General features: G+C 48.3%; 1 protein-coding gene across 1 annotated transcript; it reads right to left on the reverse strand.

The window, feature by feature from the left end:
• Window positions 1-2,546: 2,546 nt before the first annotated feature.
• On the reverse strand, window positions 2,547-6,175 carry LOC117846312 (squamosa promoter-binding-like protein 13). Its single transcript, XM_034727457.2, has 2 exons — window positions 5,652-6,175; window positions 2,547-3,136 (listed from the first exon to the last, which is right to left on the reverse strand). The coding sequence occupies exons 1-2, from the start codon at window positions 6,035-6,037 to the stop codon at window positions 2,923-2,925; spliced, it is 600 nt and encodes a 199-aa protein (XP_034583348.1). The 5' UTR covers window positions 6,038-6,175; the 3' UTR covers window positions 2,547-2,922.
• Window positions 6,176-16,545: the final 10,370 nt, after the last annotated feature.

Raw genomic sequence — 16,545 nt, forward strand, 5'->3', positions numbered from 1 at the left:
CTGATCTGCTTGGCCCATTTTCAGCCCTGATCGATGTGGCCTTCGCCCCAAGGCACCTCTAGACTATAGATATCCCCATTCTCCATCGGCATGTGCATCCATCCACCAAAACTTGACGAAACCTAGAACATTCACTAGAGGGAGCTGAGGGCTACCGCAAGTCTTCGAAGTTGTTTAGGAGATGGCTTGGGCCAAACCCTAGCTGTCATGGCCTCCTTGTGTGGTTGTACCATGGAGGAGTTCAGGAGCAGTAGTAGATCATCGATGGTATGTAATCGGAGGTGATGATCTAAATACATCTATTATGTGAGAAATGTTCTTCATGTCATCCGATCTGTTAGCAACTTAGTGCCTCCTTTGATGCTTTCTATCTATCATGGATATATTTGTTCCTAGTCTAGTTCCAGATTAGATTATCTAGCATGCTTTGTGTAATCATGGTGATTAGATCTGTATGTCGACCCTTCATAATAGTTAGACATGTTCACTTGTGGTTGTGCCCTTAAACGGCTTGCACTGATAGGAGGGATCATGACAGGGTCTGCTTCCGTGTAAGGTGGGGATTTTCGGAGGTTGATCGGAGGTAGTAGTTTAAAGATTATTTTGGATGATATGCATGATGTACTTGCTTATTGGCTAGATCTGCAACTAGAAGATGGTAGGATGTGATCAACTTGTGTTCTTATCACTCATCTTTACATCAGGTTTACCCCTCGTATGCAATCAATGCATCATGTTAGCGTAGATCCGTTAGACTAGATGGAAAACCCTAGCCAGTTCGTTGCTGATTCCATGGATTGATAAACTTTAGATGGAATACTCTAAGACAAAAAGCTATGATGATCCATGCACTTGCGGTTCACAAACAAGCGCGCTAACCGTTGCCAACAATGTGGCAAGAGGTGTGTGGAGTAGTAAAAGAGTAGTTGTAAGGTCCTGTTTGGATCCACCCCATCTAAACTTTAGCCGGCTAAATAAGGCAAGTTAAAGTTTAACTGGGGTTGTTTGGATCATCTAGCTAATTGATGTTTATTTACCATGCTGCCCTTACTTTTGTTGAGCCTGATACGGACACAGAAAAATAGAAGGGCAATTTTATCTTTAAACATGTTTAGCTAGGTTGCAACAGCTAAAGGGATTGTGTACATTTTGACCTCCAACTAGCTGAGTTTTAGCTGCTCCCGTTTGGATCCCTAGCACCTAAACTTTAGCTGCTAAAGTTTAGCTGGTAGATCCAAACAGGGTCTAAAGTTTAGTTGGCTAAAGTTTAGTGTTTCTTTTTAGCTAGCTAAAAGGTCAACTAGCTAAATTTTAGCTAGGTGTGTTTGGATCCACCAGCTAAATGGTGGTTGAGGAGTTATTTTTCTATCTTATCCCTCCCACCTCTCATCTATCTTCTCTCTTGGTGATGAGACAGTCGGTGGGAGGGGATTTTCCCGAGGAAGGTGGAGAGGCAGTTCGGTCTTTTATCACTTTAGGTGGTTTGGCTGGGTTCAACTAGCTAAAGCTAAAATTTAGCATGGTCCTGTTTGGATTTCATAGCAGCTAAATTTAGCTAGCTAAAATTTAGCTGGTGGATCCAAACAGAGTCTAAATGTAGTTACGGCGATAGATGTAAACCCTACGCATCATAGTAATCTACTTCATGCTAGTATAGGGGGTGTTTGGATCCTTGGGTGTCACATCGGATGTTTGGATACTAATTAGGAGTATTAAACATAGGCTAATGATAAAAATAATTGCATAAATGAGGGCTAACTCACGAGATGATTCCATTAAGCCTAATTAGTCCATGATTAGCACATGTGATGCTACAGTAAACATGTGCTAATTATAGATTAATTAGGCTTAATAGATTCGTCTCATGAATTAGCTCTTATTTATGCAATTTTTTTTATCATTAGGCTATGTTTAATATTTCTAATTCGCATCAAGCATTCAATGTGATCCGAGCTAAACTTCTCAAAACACCCCATAGTCACCATTGAGGATCATGACGCCCCTTGCAGACCTTTATCGATTGACTCAAGGACTTGATGTTGACAATAAAACATGGAGTAACAAGTTATATTGCCGTCTACAAGTGGAGAGTTAGAGCATATTTGGTTGTTTGCGCAAGTTAGCCTCGTCTCGCCTCACTTTGTTGGCGCAGGGAACGAGGACCTTGCGAGCCATTTTGGCTATCTCATGGGAGCAAGGCAATTCTTGAGCTCCAAGATGACCTTGCTCAACATAGACGCATCAGCTTGCTCCGGTAGTCTAGCCCTTTATTTTCAGTAAAACATGGACCTTTGTTTTTTCCTTTTTCAAACGAACAGAACACATGGACCTTTTCGTTGACGTTTATAAAAGCTGTGAAGTTACTTTCAGATCACTCGACCACCTGCAGAGTCTTTTCCCTGCTGCCATTTCATTCACCACATCTAGATAAGCAAAATGTTATGTATCTGACATCTGGACAGCAGCTAGATGGATGGACAAGAAAAACTTTGGTACCCATCTGATTGACATGTACCAAAAACAATACGCGTGAGAGCCACCCAATATACCACTGGAACAAATAGCACATATTACCACGATTATCATCAGAACACAACATCATCATCAACACACAGCCTGCACGGATTACTGTTTAGCACAGGCCATCCGGCAATCCATCCACACACACTCACACACACAGAATTACTCTAAGAGTCCCTGCTTAATTTGCCTGCAGGTTAGCTTACAACAATCAGCGTAGTCTACTAGGATTTTGTGGCAGATCGACACACATAGCACGTCACGTTATTACAGGAGGTGATGTGCACTGCCAAGTTAATTAGCACGTAGTAGTGCACAACACAGTGGTAGGGTAGAGACACGCACGGGAATTAATTTGCGCTTAGCTGCATGACAGAAGAGAGAGAGCATGCTTAGATAGGTTTATCTGATCTGGAAGTGGTTCGGCGGCGGGTTCCCCTGGTGGCCCCGGCCGTCCTGGTCGGCGTGGCGGCACCCATCGCCGCCGCCGCTGTTGCTGCCGCCACTGCCGCCGCCGTGCGTGTCCGCCGAGCTCTTCCGGCGGCGCTCGTTGTGCCCCGCCAGGCGCAGGCGGCAGCTGCGCCTGGTCTCGTCGAACTCCGACAGCTCGTGGAACCTGCACAAGAAAAAACAGAGATTGTGAGTGCCAACAAATAAAGTTATTAGTACCAGCAGATGGGTACCATGGATGGCAACGGATGAAAGAAAACCACGGGCATTTATCTGAAAGCAGTATGAGTAACTTTTACTAGCTAGGGTACGTCGTCGGTCGATCCAAACGCACGCACTTACTTCCGTCAAATCTCATCGGAGGGACGACACCAGCCGGCGACGCGACCACGAGGGGACTGCGCCGCGGCAGCTAGCTCCCGTACGGCGAGGTACGAAGTGCACCGGCGAGCATTCAAAACGAATCGCCGAAAGCTATCTGCCTGCCGGCCATGGCATCCCGGGGGCTTCAATTTCACTGCCCGGAATCTGGTGCCGTGCGTGCGTGGGCACATGCGCGTGCGCGCAAAAGCGGCGACAACAAAAGCGAGCGTGGAGGCCGTATCAGTCCTATCGACGATCCATCGACCGACCCCAACTCCAACCAAGGGCTGAAGTAAGGGCCTGTCTGTATCAGCATAAAGATCGAAAAGCAAGCAACGTTGAAACTTCCAAGTTTCAACAGTAAACTTCCTTTAGCATTTCAGTTCAGGGACGTTAATTTGGATAGAGAGCACCTGAAGAAGATCAGAGCAAAGTGTTGTCTTGTCTGCTTCCCATTCTCGTTTCCAGCAGGCAAAAAGTTGTTAAACTTTACTCAATGGTGCATGAGCATGCTACTTTAACATCTAGAGTTTTCTTTTAGTTTCATGCTATATAATAGGGTACGTTTTCATTGATGAGAACCTTAGCATATATAAAGTTATTCTTAGCAACCACTACGACTTAAGGACACAGTCACGCACCTGCAACTGATTAATTAGGTTCATTAGGAGCATCATGGAGGCTTAAAGAACATGATGGACTCTGTCTAGGACGTACACTCTAGCACTAAATCCACCAAAGGACCACAAATATTTTGTTTGTTCTACTTAAAACAACCCCTGATGACTAGTGAGCTAGTAATACGAGAAGCAACTAGTGTAAACGCCATACACAGTGATGTCCTTATCGATGAGAGCCTCAACAGCGCTAGGACAGCATGAACAGTACCACAGTCTGCAACCAGGGACCAGCAAGAACTAGTCCTGCTCCTGCACATTAACATCAGGCTACATAGCTACCACCAAGTTTGCATACGCCCTGCTCATGTGGTGCACATGAAGACTTAGAAAAGTCTCCGAAATGCAGGAGAACAAGATCAACAGTGAAGTGACATAATCCGATCTAGAAAATCCAGTCCAGCATGGCATCCTAGTCTCCAAGTGCTTGCCACTTGCAGTTATACTCTGAAAGACTGAAACATAGAGCAACAAGATGGCCCAAGAAGCATATGTAAAGAAAGCATCAGGGGCAGAGACCGGAACTATTTGTTGTCCCCAACTTGACTCATCTAAGACAACAACTAGCGACGTTCCACATGATTAGCGCGCGCACACACACACATATGCCACTGATTAGGAAGCGAGCTCATCACTCATCAGATATCGCAAAGACGTGCAGGTTCGAAGCTGAATTGGGAAGGCCGAATCTGCCTACCCGGGAGAGCGGCCCTCCTCCTTGGCCGGTCAAGCTCAGCTCTTTCCATCGCCATGCTCAGCTCTCACACCCCCACCGACAAAAAGGTAACGCCAGGGCCCCAACGGAGAGCACAACCCACTATAGCCTTTCAAAGCAAGCAAGGGGAAAGGACAATGATGTCCACCATGTACGCTCTCATGTAGACGAACGAATTGAAATGGGAACGGCGATGCTTTGGTGCACCAGCAAAGCAAGAATCAGCTGAGGCGAAAGCATGAAAACCTAGTCAGTCCCTTTACCCTGCTTCCTCGCTCTTTTCTAAAATTACTACACTGCCGGAGGAAATGAAATGCACACATGATTCCGCTAAAAAAAGAGATGCTACCACTCGCTAGTTACTACTAGAACAGTAAGTTCCACTGATCCATTCTTTGAGTGCGTCAGGGTGTGTGACGTACGGACCATCTAATCAGTTTGGCTCACAGGATCAGATCGCTAGCTATAGACCTGTGCCTGCTGGAGTCACCAAAAGAGGAACTGCTATATCCAAATCCTCCCTGCTATGTCTATGTGACGCCTGATTCTGTGAGGGGTTATTTTGCAGCTGTGTTGGAGAGCCAAGAACAACAAAAACAGAGCATGGTCAGAGCAAGAGCTTGCATGAGAGAAACGGCTAGCTGCAAGATCTTGAGCTGAGACCAGGACGAGAATCTAACAGCTAGCTAGCTAGCTCATCATGTAATCCATGATATATCGAACAAAAGCTCGAAGCTTTAGGAGAATCATGCACCTCAGGGGGTGATGTTCTTTTCCTCTCATCAACGAATTAAGCTCGTTTAATTTAGAAGTACGGACCGAAAGTGGCCGGCGCGCGCTTTCGAGCAGGCCGAGCGCGGATCGCCAGCCATGTGGCGCGCGGCGCGCGCCGTGTGGGGAGGGTTTCGGCGGGGAGCGGGGCTTACCGGCTGCATTGCTGGCAGAAGCGCTGGCGGAGGCCGGCGACGAGCACGACGGGGGCCTTGGAGTGCGTCTGGCACACCTTGTGCCTCCGGTTGTACGTCGCCGCGTCGCTCAGGTCGGCGTTGCACCGCTCCGCCTGGCACCTCGGCCCGCCGCCGCCGCCAGCCGCAGCGCCCCTCCTCGCCGGCACCGGGGACGAGCTGGAGGCGCCACCCACGGCAGCCAGCTTCGCGGGCTTCTGCTCCTCCTCCCCGTTCGGCGTCAGCGCCTCGCCGGCCGACCCGGAGCTCGAGCCCTCGCCGGCAGCCGCGGCGGCGGCGAGCGCGGCCATAGACGATGCCGACGCCGAGCTCGAGGAGCCCCTGCGGGACTTGTCCTTGCGGTCCATGGCGGTGCCGGCGAGGGAGGAGGCGACCGAGGACGAGGCCCGAGAGCTGGCGAGGTGGGGGGTGGAGCTCCGGAGCTGTGCTAGAGCTAATTATGCTAAGCACTCATGAGTGGAAGACGAAGAAGTAGAGGGGGCTGGGAAAAAGGCTGAAAGGGATATAAAGGCGGGTACCGTGTGTGTGGAGGCAGGGCGCACATGTGGGCCCGGTATCGCAGCGGCTTCGTGTACGAACATGTATGCATACACTTGCGCATGTATATATAGTACATGCCTTGCCATCGTGCCTCTGCGTGTCTAGACACGTACGATCATTTCCAGCTAGAGTCACCAAACAGTGAGCCTGTTCCCTTCAGCTTATCAGCTGACTTATCAGCCACCACCAAACAGTATTTTCCTCTCACAACAAATTTCAGCCGGCTTATAAGCTGAAGCAAATAGGTCCACTGTCATAGAAGCAGTGGCGCGAACTAGAGGGAATTAGATTAATAATTTATTAGTGCTTAAGTGGTAGAATTAAGTGATTCTTAAACAAATTGCGTAAATCAGCGTGGGCATGGTCAACTTTGGCCATCACAAAGCTCTGCCACTGCATAGAAGCAAAGGTCAGGTGGACCTGGCTCTTTGGTTCAAAGGCGAACAGTGCCGCTGCCCACTACACCTCTCCCGCAGTTGAGGGCTCAGGGCTCAGGCCAGCGTTTGGTTGGGCACGGACAGAGCCTGGACGCATTGTCCTCTGATGTCGTCCAAACGTGCCTCTAGGATACTGAACGTCCCAATGTATAGCTGCTTAGTTCTTTTTTGCAATATCATGTAACAAACATTCGACTAGAAATAAGAGAATACATAATGGTATAGAATTTTGTTATGTAGCAAGCTGTTCATGGCCTTTTTGCTAAAACATCTCCCTTTGGGTTGAGTCAATACACGTGTGTATTTTGGAGTAACCGCGAGGCAATTTCTCCGTGTGACCAGATACACTTGGATATGCCTCCAACACTACGGTCCAAGATAAACACTACTAGCTACTTGGCTTGAGATACCGGAGATTCTCCCAGCAAACTGGGAGCAGGCCACTTCGGTCCATGAGTGGTGGACGGCTAGAGCGGCAACTACAGGACTATCACGTAAGGGACTACGATCGCTTATCATTCTCATTTGCTGGGAAGTGTGGAAGGAGCACAACGCTCGTGTTTTTGATCGAGTAGAGTCATCAGCATCAGTGGTTGCTTCAAGAATCAAGGATGAGTCTGCCAACTGGATTTTAGCAGGTGCGAAACATTTGGCAAAACTTGTGTATAAGATGTAATTTACTTAGCTTGTATAGCACCTGTAATTACTTTGGGCTTTCTAGCCTCTCTTTCTTTTCAAAAGACAGCTCCCCTGCCAGTTCGTTTCAAAAAAAATATATGTTAAGGAATTTTTAGCAATCAAGTTAGAATTGATAAATTTAAAATATAGTCTACCAAATAGATGCTAGAGATCTTTTTCATTGGTTATTAATTATATTTGACATGAACTTTTTCGATTTGTCTAGACCGTTAGATCTTCATAAAATTTAAGGGTGTACATTCTTCTCTTTTTTCAATTCACGTGATAATTTCTGGACCCTCTCGGCGAACGTGGTGTCTTCTTTTAACACTATTATATAATAAGATAATAGATTAATAAGCATGCTTTTATGTTTATTTTCAAGGCCCATGTACACCAACGACATTGCCACTTTTGCTATCATTAATTTTACTCTTGCTTGAATCTATGTGGCCATCAGATATTTTATTATTGTTATTTTTACCTTGAAATTTACACTATCATAGGAAATCTGAAGTCTGGAAACACTTTGCATGGAAAGACATGAAGATAAATTTCAACTGGGATACCTCATCTTCTCAATACGAAGAGATGCTGCTCGAGTCGGCACCAACATAAACAATAGAGACAGTTCCGAATACCTACATGAACTATCCCGTATGTTTGTGTTTTAACGTAAGATAAATATGGTTCTATCAGCTCTCAGTTTTTTTTAGCATCATAGAGCTTTCATTAATCTGAAGTAGGAGTACAATCACCAGCCGCTAAACATGTAAGCCAGTCTGGAATAGCATCTAGCCAGAAGCATGAATGTTCGATGGATGACACCACACTCGCGCAGGAGTGCACCACCGAGTTAGCTTCTCTGTGAACCCATACAAATTTAAAAGAAGAAAAACTCCTACTAAGCTCCATGATATCATGCCAAAGACCGCCTATCAAGGAACAAGAATCATCTATGGACTCCAAAGAAATTTTCAAGCTATGGCAGTCCACTTCAAGCACCACATTCTCCTAGCCCAACTCCACAGCGTGCTCCAAGCCTTCTTTCGCTGCCATTGCTTTCGCAGTCAGGCATCCGGTATATGATCAAACCAGCGTGCCACCGTTGCTACCACCCTACCAGAGTGGTCTCTTGCTACCACACCACTGCTCCCCATGTACGTCACGGTGTAGAAAGCAGCATCGGTGTTCATCTTAACCCAGCCCTCCTCCGGCGGCTTCCACCCTTTTGGTATTCTCGGTTGCTACACTTGAATCAAGACCTTCAGCATTGCTAGCTCCTCCAACATCTTAGATATGTATCTAACTGCAACTCCTGGTTCCCAGACCTTCCGGCCATGTCTTCTCGTGTTCCACCCTGTCCACAACGACCAAGCGCCACAGACTACCAAGGCCGTGGCCGGAAGCTGCATACGTCAGGGCATAGTACATCCGTCAACCATGTGACCGAGTGCAAGTCCGAAATTTTGATTCCTGTGAATTTCTTTGCCTCCACCTAGAACCTCCTAGCCACTGGGCATAAGAACACCACATTTTACAGGGACTCCTCCGGATCTCCGCAGAATTCACAGTGGCTTTCCAAGATCACATGCCTCCTCTTTAGCTTAGTCTTCGACGGCAGGAAGTTATGAATCACATGCCACCATAAGATGCGAACCTTAGGTGGTACTTGCAGTTTTCATACCATTTTCCACCACAGATCACCCCTCGACAATTCTGATTCACCTGTAGTGGACATCGCCTTTGCCATCTGCTCCTTCTTTAGCAATCTATAAGCTGACTGGACTGAGTACACCCCATTCTTCTCAAAAGCCCATACCTGTACATCAGACCCAATGTTTAGCGCCGGGTCTTCAGCACTTCCCCAGCATCCAATGTCATAAAGGATCTGTGCACCAACTCCTCACCCACACTCGAGTTCCTGGCACAAATAGATCGCTCACCACCTCTGCTGCAACACCCGGCAATCGATATATTGGCTGGAGCGACCGCGACCCCGGAATCCAATTGTCAGTCCAGATGTTGATTGAATCACCAGGCTCAACTCGCATGATCAGGCCCTTCCTTAACACATCCCTCCCATATAGGAAGACCTGCGCCATATGAGAGGCATTAAATACACGGCGTGGCCCCCCTGACCGCCCCATGCCAGAGACATGACCGAGCGGGAGGGGCTGACCTTTAACCAAGGGGTCTGAGGGTGAGGCTACACCCTTCGGACTGCCCAGGACGGCCTGCAGGATGAGGCCACGTGCGGCCGTTCACGCCCACACGCCCCGGCATCATCATCGCCTTCGCCATCAAGGAGACCCGTCAAGATCAAGGTCATGCCACCGCGCCAGGCCCGATACGGTCCAGTAGGTGAGGTGGGACCTAGCGACAGACGTTACGGTGAGGAGCGGTCGTGAGCGCACTAAAGAGGTCGGGGAAAGCCGGGACGAGCGGCGCGCCCCAGGCCACTAATCACGGCCCGTCCATTCGTCACCAGTACGAACGATAGCAATAGCACCCGTCCCGTTCACTGCCGCGGAGTTGACAGACGGGACGGGGGCATGCCACGGAGCTGGCTGAGCCATGCGTAAGCAGCCCATTCCGCACAGGAGCCACCGTACAAGACGTGCGAGGCCCACGACCAGCCAAGGGAATAGGACAAGGAATCCTCTTGGTGCAAGGAAGACCCGACCGTGCCGCAAACCCCGACCTCTGAGGTCGGGGACCCCCTCCATTTCTCAACGTTGTTGCCCGGTCCCTGACCTATATAAAAGGAACCGGGCCTCCATTCACTCTCTCTTGCATTCAACACATACACTCGCACATTGCACGAAAGCTTGCTTGAAAGCACCCCGTTGTAAGTCCAGTGCACTTGATCCAAGGAACACGACTCCTGTCGAAACTGGACGTAGGGATCTTCCCGAACCAGTATAACTCCTTGTCTCTTGTGTGCTAGCCATCGGAAGTGAGGAGAGAGCGGCGTACAATCACTAGTCGGCGGTACGAAACATCGACACTAATTGGGTGGACAAATAGCTACGTGGCATTATGTGTACTCCCCAACAGAACAAAGAGAGGGATGAAGATGTAGAATGCATGTTACATGAATTAGGATATTTGTATTATTTTTATTCTAAAATTTGTTATTTGTTATTTGTATTTGAGGCTCTTTATTCAGCTATTTTGCTTCCCAATTTGTATAGGAATCGACTGCCAGTTTCTTTCTTTAAAATTCTGAAATTAGATATATTTATTAGTTGTATTTGGTACAGACTCTTTGAATTTGTTTAGGCCGTTAGATCTTCATAAATTCAAACGGTGTATATTCTTCTTCCTTTTTTTATTAATGTGGTAATTTCTAGATCCTCTCGGCGAATGTGGTGGCTTCTTTTAATACTATTATATTAAGATAATAGATGCCTGATGATGCGTTCTAGTCGGTAAGTGGAGCGGTTTAGAGTTTATGACTAGCTATGACGGGTGATTCATGGAATGTCATTTTGGTTCTCCAAAACATAATTCTTTTTTTTGAAGATATACAAAATATAATGACTAAAATAAAGGTTTGCATTTTCGAAGTTTCTCATGATGATTATAAGTACATAATTCGATGAGACTCGCTACTCTGGTTCGTTCTCAACCACTCATGCACGAATTAAGCCGATAACCACATGATTACCTAGGATTTAGTTCGGCCCCACCTTCAACTTGCCGGGTTCTTGATGAGTTTGGTCTTTCAGGGCTTCAGGCTGCCTGCAACTTGCAAGACCAAAGCTCTAGGTTCAGCCGTCGAAGCACCAAAACAAACTAGAGAGGTAGCAGCTAGGAGTTATAGCCTTATAGGACGGTACACCACTACAGTTGCTCGCATCTCGTCATGTTTCCTTCACCGTCGTCGTGTGGTTGCAGGCAGCCGGCCGGGTGATGGCCAGTCGGTCGCGTAGGAATTCCACGGTCGCCTAGCAAGCTACTCCACGAAGACGTAGCTATCGAGCACAAGAGCGCAACATTATTCCAGCGGTGACGAGACGGGGCGCTCCCAATCATCTGGCGGAAATTACCCGCGTCCCGTGCGAGACCGGACGCCAGAGCATCGCACGAGCACGACATGGGCGAGCGAGCGATCGAAAGGGAGTGCCGGGGCCGATCGAGCAAGGGAGCCGCAGATCGAAGCGTACCACGCTTTGATGCGTGGGGTTGGGGGCCGGGGCCGGGGCGCATTCATCGCTGACTGGTACGGGAGCGACGACGCGTCGTAGGCCGGTGACTGGCTCGGCTCCTTCTTCGTACCGGGAGGGCGGGCGCCACCGAAGCTGACGCGCGCGGCCGGGACGGCCGGGGCCCCGCCATGTTGCTGCCCGGCGACTGGGCGGCCGGGCGCCGTACCGTGGAGCCGTGGAGAGAGGGTGGCCCTGATCGATGGAGTGCAGCGGGGCGGGTAACGACGAGAGGGGCACGGGGGCGGATGGACGGACGGGGACGGAGGAGGGACCCGGCCGGCCGGACGTCCGGACGGGCCCTGCGCCGGGGTGCTGCTGTTGTTCCGCGGCTCGGATGCCAAATGACCGTGGTAATTTCCGGGGGAAATTAACAGTGGTGGTGGTGCAGCGACCGAACGACTACCGGCGGTGGACCTCGGTCAGCGCTTTGTCTATGCAATAATGCAACATCATCATATACAAAAATGTACCTTTTTTTTAACTTAGAAACGGATTTTGTGTTATGTGAATGTTCCAGCAGACTGTCGGCCTGTTCGCTTCAGCTTATTTAGCCGGCTTATCAGCCACCAAATAGTGTTTTTCTCTAAAAAAATCAGCCGTTTCAGCTTTTCAGCCGGTTTATAAGCTGAAGCGAACAAACCCTGTTTCTTTCTCTTCAGTAACCCTAAAGTAGGAGTACGATACTAATTACTAGACCTGATGCTTAGGGGTTTCCTTTTCTTTTCATTTTGAAATGCGGGACTTTCGAAGAAAATACACACCTAGCTAAACATGAGCTTAAGATAGCTTTGAACATGGATTATAAGAGTACACACATTAACATCTCCCAACAACTAACTAAGTCAAAGGATACGGTTTATGAAGTTCAAGGTTACTTTCATATATAGATAACACAATCCAATAACATGCATCTATTCTTATAACCGTCAAAGTCACCGGCTGACAACACTAGCACACACCCACTCCGAAAATTGATAATTGTGGAAAATGGATGCATGCTCATACTGTATTAGGTAATTTAGGAGAGATACGGTAAGTTGCGTGTCAGTTTACATTTGCTCCATGCCTTGATGAGTGGCTTCGCGCACTCGTGAGGTAGTGCTGATGCCTTCCCATTTTTGGTAATTAAATGTTGGGCTATGCCTCCTTTTGGAGAACAAATGTTTACCTGTGTCCAGTACAAAGAAAGGTGCCGTTTTTTTTTTTACCTTTTTTCAGGATTCCTGCCTGTGTAAGGTGTGTTGCTTTCGTGGTTTCACCGCACCATCAAGAATTTTACACGGTAGCATATCAATCACTGCCGCATGTTTGGTTGTAGATATTCTTTTACAGGACAAGACGGGTATCAATCACATTTATTGGCCTTATTGGATCAAACTTGTCTAAAGGTGTGACTGGAATAGTGTGGCCTAAGAACCACACATCTCTTCTTGAACCTAATTGGGGCTCCTAATTTCCAGCAAAATGAATGGAAGCTCACCAGCTTCACAAAGATAAAGTCTACGAAATTTCTGCATGCCAGGCCAAACAAATCCTGGAGGACTATGTGAGCTTGTTTGGTCAACATCAGGCTAAATTTTAACGTTCATCAGAAAATTAGACCACCATTCGGTCCTTATTAAAAACTAAAAAGTTATTTGGCTTGCGTAAAACCCCCTCCATTTTTCCAAAAAAAAAAGAATGGACTTTGCCTGCCAATATTTTGCTTGTTCACAAACAAACGATTGTTTGTCTACCAAGACTTCGTCCATGTTTTAGACCTACGGTTAGGGCAATGCAAGGAGAATATAATAAATGGTGCTATGCAATTAGCTAGCCAAATATACTGAACTTTTTCTTTAATTAGTCAGTACTATGTATGATTTATTGCTGCTAGATGCTTTACATTTTTTCTTAAGAGAATGACATGTCGTGTCACAGTTGTTCATTGTAAGGCCATGGCATTTGGACATCTCTTTCAGCCCGTTATGCCTTCCCCCTTTCTTTTGTAGAGAACAACCTCTCATAGTGTCACTACTAGCCATCGTTCTCATTCGCCATTCGTACTGCGTGGAATAAAATTAGAAGTGCTGAGTAAATGGTCCCAATAATAAATTCCAGCGATTTGGATTGGGACTTAACTGTTTTGACGAGTACCAAAGGCAACCAAATGACGAACTGAGTGTAACTCCCGTCAGAGTTGGAGTTTTTGACTAGCACGGACACTCATTTATTTTTAGATTGATTTCAGTAATTAACTATACTATTCTCGAAAAAAGGTAAAAGCACTTAAAGTTCCATCTACCTTCACATTTGTTTTTTGAAAAAAAAGCATGATTCTGATTGAAGAGTGATGCACGACATATAACAAATAGTAGATGCGAACATACAACGGGCGATGATTAGCTAGCTCCCGGCACACTCGGCGTAATCAAATAATCATGTCGTGTCCCTTCAATTACTCCACTCGCTATACACGGAGGATGTGGCCAATTGACCGTCACGAGTTGACGTGAGCCGTCGACGCCGACCCAGCCCGTTGGCCGTTTGGTCTGGCGAACCATGCCGAGCGACCGAGCCGAGAAGAAGCTAGAGGTCGGCACGCACTGATTGGGCTGGGGCTGATCGACGACGTGCGGACAGCAACCGCACCGGATCGGGTCGATGTCGATCAGCTACGCGGAGGGCCAGCAGAACCATCGCTAGCCGCAGCAGAGAGCAGCAGTGGATGCTTCCAAGGCACGCGCTGCGAAGCAAAGCCAAGCGACCGACGACGGGCTTCGGCTACCGCTGTGATCTGCGACCGGGGCGAAAAGCCAAGCTACGCTACGCGCCTACGCGTAGATACGCCTTCATTCTGTGGTACGTAGTACGTGTACGAGCGCGCGCACGTTCCTGGCGTACACGGAGTACGGGCTGGGAGCGGTCTCGCTCGGCCCGTGGCGACGCGCCGTGCCGCCCGGGGACCACGCGACGGCCGGGCGGGGCACCAAAGGGCTCCGTGATCGCTCTCGCCTTTGCCGTTTTCCTCTTGGCGGGCAGTGCGCGCGTACGGGCAGCCGGCGGGCTGGCGGGGAGGACCCCTAGGGGCGAGGGCGAAGCGGATGCCATGCCGGAGCGCGGAGGCTGCTGCGCGTGCACGTGATCCGAGGCGGCTTTTTCGGCCACTGGCGAGGACGGGTGGACGGACGGACGGCGCCAGGAAAAAAGCTGATGCCGAGAGAAAAGTCTCCCCCTCCTCTCGTTCACATACTCGGCAGAAACGCTACTGATCTCTGAATGATCTCTGATGCAGAGATGCTGGAGCCGAGGAGAGCGACGATGACGATGGGAAAGCTAGCGGTGACCGCGCTGGTCGGTCGCGCACGCAACGCGCAGGCCGCGGCGTGAAGACGACAAGGATTCCAGTCAGCTGCTGTCCTCGTCGGGCCGATGCCCCGTACGATCTGCCTCCTCTCCTCGCGTGCCTTTCTCCTCACTCTCTTTTTCGCGCGCGGCAAAGACGAGACCGGTGGTGCCCTCGTTTGCCTCCTCCCTCGCCGAAACAGTAGCCTTTGCGCCCAATGTCTCGTCGCCATATTTCCCTACAAGATCCGCTGTTCCCTCCTCCTCCTGATTTCGTCTGCCCCAGCAATCTCCCTCATGTCCGCACCTACTTATTAGTTAATCATTTATTCCTCTGCTGTTATGTATTTCTTCCGTTTCAAATTATAGGTTATTTTAGTTTTATTAGATTCATAAACTTTGTTATGCGCTTAGATATTTTCTATGTCTAGATGCATAATAATACTATACATCTAGAAAAACTTAAATGATACATAATTTAAAACGGAGGGAGTAATCAGCACCGTGACCGTGCAGGTACTACAGACTTACCGCACGAGCTGTGGGGAGGACAACAAGGGGAGAGGACGTTTCTGGCCCCTGGTTAAAGGTAGCTGAGCAACTGGCTTCACAGTAGGAGCAGCCATGCCGGCCAAAGTGCCAAACTATGGTGGTGGCAAAGGGGCGCAGTCATCACGAGGAGCCAGGGCAGTGGGCAGGGGAGGCCGTGTGCCGTACCAGGAATCTACAGGAGTTGCACATTGGCCCCACGCTACGCACCATCACCACTTCACCAGCAGCAGCGCAGGGCAGTCAGTGCTGTTCTGATTCGTGCCCAACCCGGCACTGTGCTTGCGGTCCACGGCCAGAAGGCCGCCTCCTCTTACCTCTCCTCCAGTTCAGGGACTGTGCCGCGCCCTCACCTACGCGCTAGGCGGCAGGACGCTGGACCGGGCCTATACCGATAGCCCACAGTCCTTTTGCGTCGCTGACACGACGGGGCGAATCGCAGCCAATCTCCGTCGCCAGTCGTCTCGCAGTCGCACCAGCAGAGAGAGCCAGAGGCCATGATGAGGCTGCCGATGCAACAATTTCGTAAAGAAATGGGTTAAAAACCACCCACTGGGCTACCACTTCATGACTTCAACCTTAAAAATCAGACTCCACACACATGTTTATATCCTCAAAATGTTAGTCGGAGACATCAAAACTACCTACTCTTTTTTTTAAAAAAAACATGTAACGTTTTCAGTTTATTTTACATTTAAAAATACAAGGAGTATAAGAAATAATGTTTCTTAAAAAATATTCTAATATAATAAACATGGAGAGCGTGCAAGCCTGTAGATTGCAAAAAAACTCTTCCAACAGTTGGAGTTGCAGGCCACCTTATCCTAATGATCAATTCACGGCTGCCTCCGTAGAACATGATTCTAATAACTTTGTTGATAAAGGACTACCCACTGACTGTACGTACAAGATGAACAGGCCTTCCTACTTGTCCTAATTAAGTTTAAAGTGACAGCTTTCAAAAAGACAAAAAAAGTAGCAAAGTTATTCAGTTTAAGCACCGTGCAATTTGCAGCAGGTTATTTTCTTTGTTTCTCTCTTCGTGTCATGACTGTAACTTTGCAGACTCTGCTGGTTTTTAGGATCACATCGCCTACCAAGGTACTATGCCCG

The sequence above is a fragment of the Setaria viridis genome, chromosome 2 (assembly GCF_005286985.2).
Source record: "Setaria viridis chromosome 2, Setaria_viridis_v4.0, whole genome shotgun sequence".
Classification (NCBI taxonomy): Eukaryota; Viridiplantae; Streptophyta; class Magnoliopsida; order Poales; family Poaceae; genus Setaria; species Setaria viridis.

Coding starts and splice junctions, on each gene's coding strand:
- LOC117846312 (XM_034727457.2), bottom strand. CDS start 6,037: ATGGACCGCAAGGACAAGTCCCGCAGGGGCTCCTCGAGCTCGGCGTCG. Junction 3,137..5,651: donor TTCTGCCAGCAATGCAGCCG/GTAAGCCCCGCT, acceptor TTTCTTGTGCAG/GTTCCACGAGCTGTCGGAGT.